Genomic DNA, 11,907 nt, shown 5'->3' with positions numbered 1-11,907 from the left:
CTTTTTGAGATCAAAACCCTCTGGTTCCTGAGTTATACGCCTGCAAATGTGTGAAAAGATTTATTGGGAAGCTGCTTCGAAGTCACCTCGACATTGATGTAGTCATATAAACGTATATATGATGCCGTTATATTGCAGGCTGTTTTCTGATTGTGGTCAAAACATCATATTTACTGACACATTCGCAAGAGCGATAATGCAGCACGCATGATAACATCCGCGGAAGGTGATTGGCTGTGGTTGATATTTCGCTGCTGAGTGCGTGTCGCGAACGCAAGCGTGAACACTTTCGGGTTGAGCGATGCTCGTCGCCAACGTGGCATTTTCCCTAGTTCTAGGCCATAAGTCAATGTTATAAAAAAAACGCCACCGTCTGCCTAAAGGGTACAGCACTGAAACCACGGCACTTTCCCGAATGTTATAAAAAAGAAGACGCGACGGCAGATTTGCGTTTTTCCCCTGCTGTCGTCTTTTTTCTTCTACTGACGTATTTCTTACAGACAGCTCGGTTGGCGCCTTGTGTACCGCAGCAAAGACCTTGCACGGGTTTATGGGGTAGCAAGACACTTTAAAATAGGAATGTATTACGGTAATTTCATATATGCATTTTACTAAATGTTTACTCGCATGTTGTATGACAAACTTGAATCTTGAACAAAAAAACTTGCGCCGACAAGTGCACTTCTTGCGTTCTATTCCCATAAATCCCCGTTGGAACCTTGTCTTGAAGGAAGCTCATGGTGAAATGCGGTGCTATAGCCGAAAATCTGTGCAGAAATGGAGAGAAAACTTGCAGTTTGATGGTCCTGCAGGTTGTGCAGGCGTGGGATAACACTTACTTGACATCAGAGTGTGAATTAGGCGCTTGAAATGGGTGTAATCACTGGTAGCGTGTGCCAGTGGATTGTATGATCTTGATGTGATGGGGGAGTGTGCGTGCGAGGCCTGTACTTCTGAGAGAGAAATTGGTTGGTATTCTTTGAATCTAATGGCTCCCAATAAAAGTTGATGCATTGATACCTGCCTCTTAAGGTTTACGTTTGAACATGACAAGGTAGTGATGTCAGTAAACTGAAAAGAGACGCTAAGCACCCATGGTGCAGGGGCAATTTGCTCCTTCATTAGAATCTTGCCAACATGTTAAGCCTGTTGAGGTTTATTACAGTGTGTAATTAATCCATTGCATGCCATTAAGTAGCAATTCACCTAGGCGGTGGGGGTAGGGTCAGCACAGCGCATTCATGCATACGCTTTGTATAAGCTCACATGATACGGTTTTGCAAAATTATTTTCCCTTAGCAATTCTGAAAATATTTTGCTGCATTGTTATGGGTACATATATTGTTATGTATTGTATTGTTGCATTGCATTGTTGTATTGTATTGTTGTGTGGTATTGTTGTATTGCATTGTTGTATTGTACTGTTGTATTGTATTGTTACGGGTATTTCTGTCTTAACAATTTTGCATGAAGGCAAGCATTGCTTTGATTATCATTGTCATGGTCGCCGCAACTTGTGTGAGCATTATCATTTCCTCATTGGTGTTGGCTTTGCTACATATGAAGCGCACGTAGTAGCTGGATTGCACTTTTAAGTTCATGGCTTTCCAAAACTGAAATAAAAATTGATTAAGGTTCAGTAGATAAATGGATTACGAGTCGCATCCAGGACCTCCTTATTGTTGCGTTATTGTTGTAGGTTAAGCTATGTATGCCAATATATCATAAAAGGGGATCAACGGAATCGTTGCAAGATTAGGCAGTACTTAGACCGCGTAAGAGCTCACAAGCTAAGTTATGTATTTTAGTAACCTGCCACATTCAATAGAATTTTCCATTTCTCTTTTGAAGGCTCTGCAATAGCTACCGTCCTCATGCATTGCTGACGGTCGTGTCAGATCACCCTCCATAAGCCGGCAGTTCACTTCCATCCTATGTATTAAATTTTGTCGTGCATAGCTATATTCCGTTTGCATAATTAAGCAAGGGCTACTTTGTCACCAAATCTGAAATACGCAAAAATCAAGACAGACGTCTGGAAACCTATTGTTTTTCGTAAGGTCTGCCAAAGTATCCGGTAAATTATGCTGCCGAAACGTTAAGTCTTCGTAATCGTGTGTTTGTTTGTTTTTTGTTAATTAGCGTTTGTAATTGACTCAATGGACCCAAACAATTAAGTGGTTAAGCCTGAAGCGAAAAATTAGGATATGGCGACGAAACATAATAGCTCTTATCGTCAATTTTACCTGTTATGGTAATGAACAATTTTTTTAATATTTAAAAAAAATGCTGCGAGAGCCCTTAATGCATGTCAAATGCTGCGAATGCCCTTTAAAAAAATGGGTCTGCTAGTTGGCCGTCACTTGAGCTGGGACCCACATGTCAGTGCTGTAGTAAGAAGCTGCATCGGCGTCTTGATCGGTCTCCGCCACCTGAGACGTTTCCTCCCACGAGTGCTGCTGACCACAGGGCAGAGTCTGGTCATCTCGCGCGTGAGATACTGTGTTGCGGTTTATGGGACAGGGATCAGCTGTTACGAGGCCAGGCTGCTTAAAGTAGTTAACTTCCCTGCCAGAGCAGTCACTGGCCTACAAAAGCATGACCACATATCTCACGCGCGGAATGACCTGCACTTTGCCACGCCTCGTCAAATGTGTGACGTACGAATTGTTATCGCTGTTCACAGAGACCATGAGCGAGGTTGAAACCGAAAGGTCTTGCCCGCTTACCTAAAGTATACGCTGAGGCGTGGATCAGTGAACGAACCACGCCCCCCCCCCCCCCCCCGGCATGGACCATAATCTGCGCCCCCCGGCGGTGCGTGCAGCGGCTGGACGACGGCCCTTTGCATACCGAGTGGTGCCGCTCATTAATGAGTTGCCCAAGATTCTGGGTGCGACCCTGGCCACGTGCATATGGGTAACACAGAAATCGGCGCCGGCACAAGCGGGGACATCGAGAGCAGTGAGTCCGACTGTGTGACCCCGACTGCATGCATTGGCCAACGTCCCGCTCAGTGTGGGCAATGTAAATTAGATTAGATTTAATGAATTTGCACCAAATTGATTGTTTGATAAGGTAGCGTATTCTTAGGGACGGGAGAAAGAAAGAGTAGTTTTTCCCACCACATTTGGCATGCAACGCAGCTGTAACCAACGGAAACGCAAATATCCAGATCATAATATGCACCGTGCCGGGCTGCGCGCTGCCTCCGCTGTGTCATGACTCCAGTGACGTCACGTCAACCTTGGGCATATGGTGTGCTAAAAAGCCGCTCGGGCGTACTTCTTATACGCCATTTGCAAGACCGGTGATTGGCGGCGAGAACTTACACTCGGCGTCGAGTTTTACAGCTTCTGTTGTACAACGTGCGCTGGTTTGATGAAATAGTTGTAATGTGCACTTCGTAAACTCTAAATTACAAGTAACAAAATGCAAACGTTTTGTAACAGATCTTTATGAGAAAGCCTGCAGAACTGTGGAGGGTTTTGCTTCCCGTACAGTGGAAGGACATGATAGCCCAGACCATACCGGCCCTTTTTAAGTAGTTTCAAGACAAAAGCACTCTGATCTAGGGCTCGTAGGAGCTTAGGAGTGGGGTTATGGGGATTACCTGAAGGTCTTACATCGCTATAGGTGTTGTGATGCGACACGGGCAGCTGCTTGGAACATGTCATTCGGAGAGTTTGGACGAAAATGAGTTCGCTTAATGAAGCGTTTGTGTCACAAAATATGCTGCAAAAGATTGCCACCCACTGCATGTCTTTATCAACGCCTTTAGAGAGGATGAAGCGGGGGCATTTCTAACAAAAAAAGGGAAGGTTCCATTGCTACATGGGGTTTTGAACTGAAATAGCCATCTCGAGGACCTTTTGATGCAGTTCACGGTCATGCCCTTTTTAAGACCCAAACCCTTTGGTTCCTGAGTTATGCGCCCGCAAAAGTGCGAAAAGATTTATTGGAAGACTACTTAAAAGCCACCTTGACATTCATGTCGTCATAGAAACATCATACGATTGCGGTTATAGTACAGGCTGTTTTCTGATTATGGTCAAAACATCATATTTACTGACATATTCGCAAGAGCGATAATGCAGCACGCATGATAACATCCGCGGAAGGTGATTGGCTGTGGTTAATATTTCGCTGCTGAGTGCGTGTCGCGAACGCAAGCGTGAACACTTTCGGGTTGAGCGATGCTCGTCGCCAACGTGGCATTTTCCTTAGTTCTAGGCCATAAGTCAATGTTATAAAAAGAAAACGCCACCGTCTGCCTAAAGGGTACAGCACTGAAACCACGGCACTTTCCCGAATGTTATGAAAAAGGAAGACGCGACGGCAAATCTGCCTTTTTTCACCTGCTGGTGTTTTTTTTCTTCCACTGAGGTATTTCCTACAAAAAGCTGGGCTGGCGAATTCTGTACCAGAGCAAAGAACCTTGCACGGGGTTATGGGTTAGCAAGGCGTTATAAAATTAGGGAAATATTACAGTTAACATATATATATATATATATATATATATATATATATATATATATATATATATGTGTGTATAAATATATATATATATATATATATATATATATATATGATATATTATATGTATATATATATATATATATATATATATATATATATATTTATATTTATATATATATATGCATATTACTAAATATTTAACACATTGAAGGATAAATTTAAATCCTGAGCAAAAAATTGTGGCCTACAAGGACAACCTCTTGAGTTGCATTACCATGAACCCCCGTTGGGACTTGGTTCAAAGAGAGCTCACGGTGAAATGTGGCGTCATAACCGAAAACCTGTGTGGAAATGGCGAGAAACCCTACAATTTTATAGTCCCGCGGGTTGTGCAAATATGGGATTACACTTATTTGATAGAGTGTGAATCAGGCACTTGAAATGAGTGTGATAACTGGTGGTGTGTGCCAGTGGCTTGTATTGATCTTGATGTGATGGGGAGTGTGCGTGCGAGATTGTTATATCTGAGAGAGAACATTGTTTTGGAATTTTTAAGTCGAATGACTCCCACTAAAATGCGATATATTGATACCTGCCTGTTTCTTTAGGTTTGCGTTCGAACATGACAAGGTAGTGATGTCGGCGAAATGAAAGAAACACTAACACCCATTCTGCATGGGTGTTCAAAGTTAATTCCCTACTTTATTATGATCTTGCCAACATTTTGAACCTATTGGAATATTACAGCATGTAATTAATTCATTGCATGCCATTATATTAGTAACTTATTTAGGCCGCAGGGACAGCTCAGTACGGCTCATTAATGCACATGCTTGGTAAAAGCTCGCACGATACGGCTTCGCAAAATTGTCGTTCACTTAAGAATTCTGAAAATATAGTGCTTTATTATTATGGATGCGCATACAGCCGTCTTAACAAGTTTTGTATGCAGGCAAGCATTCCTTGTGAGTCATCATTGTCATAGGCACTGCACCTTGTGTGAGATGCTGGGTGGTGAGAAAGTTGGAGAGGTATTGCTGTTGTTTTCTGGGATAGCATTTAATATTGTTTTTATCAAGAGCCTTGTGTGCACCGGCAGCTTCATCACTTCCTTGCACTCCGCCCATTTAAGCATAACTACACGCACTTGTCATGTATCCAGCGTTCTGCAAGCTCAGCAGGTTAACACTGTCATAGGGAGGCTCGCGAGGTGCGGAGGATGGCCAGACAACTCCAGAGGCGTCGTGGCTCGGCCGCCAGGGAGGCACTGTCTGCTGCTGAACCTGAGTCGCCTTCCCCGCCGACTGCTGAGCCCGCGCCACCTGCTGAGCCAGCGCTGGCTGCTAGTGCCGACCCAGAACCTGCCCTGGGACCAAGTGGTCGTAGCGCTGGCGAGTCAGCCGAGAGCACGGATTTGTATACGGTTCCGTACTTGGTAGAAGATGGCGACGACACCGATTGCTCGTTCTGGTTGAGATTACTGCCACTGTAGATTATGACGTTAACGATCTGACTAGCATCGTTCTGGCGGCTGACAACCACGGTGGCTGGAACCAGGCCGCTGCTGCTATCATCAACGCCTTTCAACAAGACAGCAGAGATGAACTGGCTACTTGAAATCGAATGTCGTAGATCCTAAGAAGATGTGCTGCGTCAGAGACAGAGCGAGAAAGGAGACAGCTCGTTTAAGTTTTGAAGCAATCCATGAGTCGGGTTTCCCCATCCTCTTCTCTGACGGCCGTGAAGGCAGAAACTACATGATCCACACGGAGCCAGATGAATGCCGTCGAAAAACACATGGTTGTCATCACTGAGCCATGCAGCCGCCACGTGACCTATTTTACGTCCGAGTTCGGCCGCACCCTGCACTTGTTCAACAAGCTACATTCCGTGAGCCCACAGCGCGATGGTCACAGCAATGTGCTCGGCTGCGATGGCACGGCAGTCAACACCAAAACGATGGGCGATGTGTTCTGGCTGTTTGAGCTGGCCACTGAGTCATCCGCACGCTGGTTCATCTGCCAGTTGCACGGCAACGAGCTGAACCTCCTCCATCTTCTGCTGAGCCTGGATGGCACGACCGCGGGGTCGAATTTTTTTTCTGGACCCACCGGCGAGATCTGTGCCGGAGAGGTCTGGAGAGGGACGTTGTGGCATTCAAGCCTAGGTCGGGGCCCGTGCCAATCTACCGAGACCTCCAGCAGCGCTCTCAAGGACCTCGTCCAGTGAGTGGTCGGCCATTATGTGCCGAAATGGTCCGCCATCCGGCAAAACAGCGACTGCGACTTTGGCTTACGCAACTTCAGGTCCGTCCGAAACAGCTGCTGCTGGGCATGGTGTGGGATGAGAACCCCATGGTCCGCGAACAGGCGGTTCCGATCGTCGCGCCGCTCGTGAGTAGCAAACCGAGGGTCTTCCTCAGCCGAGGGTCTTTGCCATCTCAGCAGTAAACTTCGGGGCTGTGAGGTGCACCGAACTGAATCCCTGGCACGGACCAGTCACACAGCCTCCACTGCGAGACCTCAGCGACTGCGAGCTGAGGGACAAAGTGCAGGCGCCGCTGGCCATCTTGCCCTATCTGGCTCACACTAGGAGTGCGACGCAGCGCCACACTGCCGAGGACGTCTGCGGTGGAGCTGGAGCTTGGGCAATATGTGGAGCCCAGCTGCGACGGTATTTCTGCTACCGTGCGATCTCTGCCAACACGCGTTTTGGGTTTCCAGTCTGTGATTAGTTGCTGTTTGGGCCGGTGCATCGGTTGCAGAACTTGCCGTATGTACCAAGTTGTACGCCAGACAATATATTCTGGGTCATATGTTATGCATAGTTTTATTTGCATCACGTGAGTGGTCTTAGAGAAGTGAGAGTCCAAAGCAATGCTAACAGCATGCTCGTGCAAAGAGTCCATACTCCACAGCACATTAAGTTTCCGCCAAAATGGCAATCGATCGGGCCACGTCTGATCCGCATATTAGACCCTAGACCGGAACATTCTCGCACGACGGCTCAAGGAGCGCTCCGTAGCATCATTTGTATACGCAAAGGTATTTTGTGTCGCGTGCCGCTCACGGCTTGGTGTTACCTGCGACGGCGGACGCCGCTCAGCATCAGGTGACTGCAATGCTGGGCGTCGGCTTGTAGACAACCAAACTGCGGATCGTTCGGTGTAAAATTGTAGATGTACCTTGTAAGATCGCTGACTTATAGCAGGTCAAAGTCAGGCCATGGTTTCAGCGAAGGCAATTTCTAGGGAATCATTCAATCTGATGCAGCAACGGAGTGTTAGACGAAGCCATACATCTCTGAGATGCTTTCATAGGCAGCACAAATGTTGAATGAGCAAATTCCGTTGCCCTTAGGTCAGATATGAAGGTCAGACCACGGTCAAAACCGAAATGCCTTATTATTCTAGGGCTTGCTGTATGGGATAGTTTATGGTGCTCATTTGGAACTCAGTGGTGGCAGAACGCGTATTATGCATCTTCCATGGACTTCTTAGAGGTCAGAATAGGTCATTGACCTAAGATGACTCGGGTCAACATTTTGTTTTTTAGAAACATGCTGCCAAGCGAAATCTTTGTCGCTTATTCAAATGCAAAACTAAGAGCAGTCTCGTATGATTTTGGTCACATGACCTCAAAAAGGTTAAACAAGGTCACTGATTTTAACTGAGCTTGTGGCATTTTGCTTAAAGCAGTTATCTAGGTTCTGGGGCACTTTGGAGACCAACCTGGAATTTGACCGTGTTTTACCTTATGTGACTTGAAGGGCATGGCCTAGAAACCTCAAAATTTGGCCTAAGTGAATTCACGTGCAGGTCAATACACTTTACAAATTGTGTCTAGCTCTCTTAATTCCCGAGATCTCAGGGAGGTCAAATTGACCCCCCACCCCAGCGAAGAGCATCCAGCCGGACACCCGGACGTGTGTTAGGTTTGCCTGGGATGGGTAATTCGAAATCGTGTTTATTGCTGTGTTGAATTGCATTATGAATGATAACCATTCCCACTTGCCATGAATAGTAGGTACTATGGCCAAACAGGCAAGCAACATCTCAGAGCCTCATTAGGATGTCAGATTATTTAAAAGCCTACCCCTTGATGCAGAATATGTGGCACAGTCGTGTGGATATTGAGAAAAGTATGTGTATGCACCATTGTCATTCTTTAAGAAAACGCTAAGATATGTTTAATGTGGCTTCATTGAAGCGTCAATCATTTACAATGAGCCTACTGGATAATGCAAGTGCCAATACTTGTCATGCTGTCCTTTTCATGCTTGTCACAAATGGTCTTGGAATGAAACCAGATTTCGGTTTGGATGGATGTACACCTGGAGCTAAGCATTCCGATTAAACGTTATGTTTGCAAACAAACAAAAATGCATATATTTGTATTACAGTGTATGTCGATGCCACTGAAACTGAGGATAAGCCAAGCCCGGGTGGCGACTAAATTATAGAGTACACAGGCCGACCTGAGAGTAATGTTTCGAAAGGGAAAACATGACTAGCATGCATCCATGGGTGACTTGGTGCAGACAAAGTGGCAGGTGAAAATTGGAGGTCCCCACCCCATCCCACCCGTAGTTACTCAACTGGCAGCAGAGATCTTGTTCCCACAAGATCACTGCCACAGCGACATTGACCCAGACCATTTAACAAACCAAACCGAACAATTAGAGCATAGATCGGGCAGGGCTTCTTAAATATTTCTGTCCATGGTGCAAGCTCGGACATCTCCCGATAACTCAAATAGTTCGCTGTTACAATTAAAGAATAGTCAATGCCTACCTGGCTGACTTGTTAGTCGTTATTTGTGAACGTGTCAGCAGCCTTGCTATGACAAAAACGCGAACGCTCCACACACACACATCATCAGCAAGTACGCTAGCACGCCACCTACGCCAAGTCACTTAAGTAGTCACACCAGTCATTTAAGCTAAGTATCGCTGGAAAGACGTCAATAGTGCGCCAGATGTGACCTATTGTCAAATATTCCCATTGATATCACCCGTTTTGATATTTTCACAGTCATTAAAATGTTCTTGAGTCCAGAGGAAATTGAAAGGCTCTAGCCGCATCCCAAGTTACACACGGTATCGAGCTATGCAACTTCGATTGTACAACGCGCACTCTTTCATGAAACAATTTAAATTTGTACATTGTAAATTCTAAATTAAAAATAGCAAAATGCAAACGGTTTGTAACAAATCTTTGTGAGGAAGGCTGCATGGAAGCTGGCAACTGGGAAAAGATGATCCGCCCCTCCCCAGCTATTTTCCTGACAACGCTCATATCCGGCTTCCAGATGGCTTTAGACAACGACACAAGTACCCAGGACGCCAAAGTGGCTACCAATGGTCAACAGGAAGACGTTGTGGCAGTCAGCGAAGCCGGCGGTGAATCAGTATCCTTCAGTACGGACTCTGCCGGTGCACCGGTGGGCGGAGTGGGCGCAGGCTCGACGGCCGTGACCTCGGGTCAACACCCGGCCGCCTCAGAGGACGCGGACTCGACGGCCGTGACCTCGGGTCAGCAGCCGGCCGCCTCAGGGGACGAGGCTCACAAGATGGCCGTCATAGACGCCGGTTACAAGCGGCTCTGCAGCGACGCTACGTTGCAAACCAAGAAGGACGGCTACTTCATGACGTTCGACTCCCAGGTACAGCTGGAGGTCTGCAGAGGTCTTGAACGGATAGATTTACCAAACCCAATCCACCCGTTACTCATAAAGCTGTGCCCATATTCAGCCACTACACATTCCTAATCTCCTGTCCCCACTCGTTTGTGCAACCGCTTGCATTTTTCCCGGCACCTTTCCCGAGGTGTGCGGCATGCGCGCAACACCGTACAGCGGAACCAGTGCAAATACAGCTACACATATGCAGTGTTGACAGCTGGCGAAAAGTATAGTTGCGTGAAACTTATATAATCTTGATACTAATGGCTTTCGCGAAGCTCCGCAAAATTCAGATGCAGTCAATGTTACCGTTCAGCAACGCAGAAATCATTGTGTTTTAGACCCATTTACCAGCACTGTCTATCTCGCACATTCGTGCTTCAAGAGCAACAGATGACCCTGTCGAAGCCAATTACCGGCTGACTATATCAAAGACGTGATGTCTTTTACTCGTGCACCTTCGGGGATAATTGCCAGCGGTGTTCAGAGTGGGCGCATGAACAGCTGACAGGTAGAAAATATTGTCTTCTGAGCAGTTTAGGTAAAGGATAGTATTAGTTGCGTCTCGGCATAATTATTCATATGTGAAACCTGCTTCGCAGGTGGTTCAGTCGGTACCTGAAAGCCAGTTCGAAGAGTTTAAAAAACTCAAAACGGACGAAGAGCAAACCTTCTTCGTCTGGAATCTTCCAGCTGTGTACTCAATAGTAAAGGTAAGCACGCAGGTGCTAGCGCTCGAGGTGTAACTGCGAGCGGGCACCTTCCATACAGAAACGCTTATGGGTTGGTCGGGAGTACCGATGGTCTGTTTGGTTTTACACGATGCTGGGAGCCACCCATACACTTGCCATGGCTGGGGTCACGCCTCGGCGCAGAGGAGAGAGACAGAGAGAGAGAGAGAGAGAGAGAGAGAGAGAGAGAGAGAGAGAGAGAGAGAGAGAGGAGAGAGAGAGAGAGAGAGAGAGAGAGAGAGAGAGAGAGAGAGAGAGAGAGAGAGAGAGAGAAAGAGAGAGAGAGAGAGAGAGAGGAGAGAGAGAGAGAGAGAGAGAGGGAGGCATTATATATACATATATAGATATACATGTATATATAATATCTCGATATAACATGTGCATATATATATATATATATATATATATATATAATATATATATATATATATGCATTAACATTTATGACTGCCGACAACAGTTTTTTCTAATGCATGTCATCGCAAAGATGACATCAAGTTGGTCAATTCTTACTGCTCTTGCGATGTTCTTCAACGCTCCAGATAATTGTCCTACCATCATTCGGAAGGCTTGATAGGACTGCACCCATATGGTTCTCTCGTAGCGCTTCGTTAAATCTATTAACATCATCAGACAGACAAAATAGCTATACTAGTGTAACCTAATACAGTCTACAACGTATCAGATGGGTGGTGAACTCCTGCTTATTTTCCCGGGACCCTAGACATGTTCCACTAAAGTTTTGAAATTCGTGCAAGGTGAGGCACTCTGGATGCGGAGCTGGAAACCATTTTGGAAAATTTTCGGGGGGATCGATTTGACCCCCACCCTAACGCGTTTAAGGAAAAGAGATTTATTTGAGCGGAAATTTGTCTAAGGGAGTGTTTTGGGTGAGGCTTAGCCATTTTGCTGCATAGACCCGTAATGCCTAGCAAATGCGCATTGCAATTGAGAAAGGGTCTGGTCACTCTCTCAGCATATCCAGTCCTGTAGCAGACCGATGTCTTTGGGCTGCC

At 46.1% G+C, this 11,907-nt stretch overlaps 1 protein-coding gene across 1 annotated transcript in view; it reads left to right on the top strand.

Annotated features, from left to right (window-relative positions):
- The window catches only part of LOC119092554 (SET and MYND domain-containing protein 4-like), a 30,184-nt gene that overhangs the window by 2,176 nt on the left and 16,101 nt on the right, over nt 1-11,907 (top strand). Inside the window, 1 exon segment of the mRNA XM_037215512.1 lies at nt 10,020-10,164. Within this exon segment, the coding sequence (XP_037071407.1) occupies nt 10,020-10,164 (145 nt within the window).

Source organism: Pollicipes pollicipes, unplaced genomic scaffold (assembly GCF_011947565.3).
Source record: "Pollicipes pollicipes isolate AB1234 unplaced genomic scaffold, Ppol_2.1 Scaffold_3447;HRSCAF=4054_pilon_pilon_pilon, whole genome shotgun sequence".
NCBI classification, from domain to species: domain Eukaryota; kingdom Metazoa; phylum Arthropoda; class Thecostraca; order Pollicipedomorpha; family Pollicipedidae; genus Pollicipes; species Pollicipes pollicipes.
Note: the sequence above shows the minus strand (reverse complement) of the source record. Positions and strands in the feature narration are given on the sequence as shown.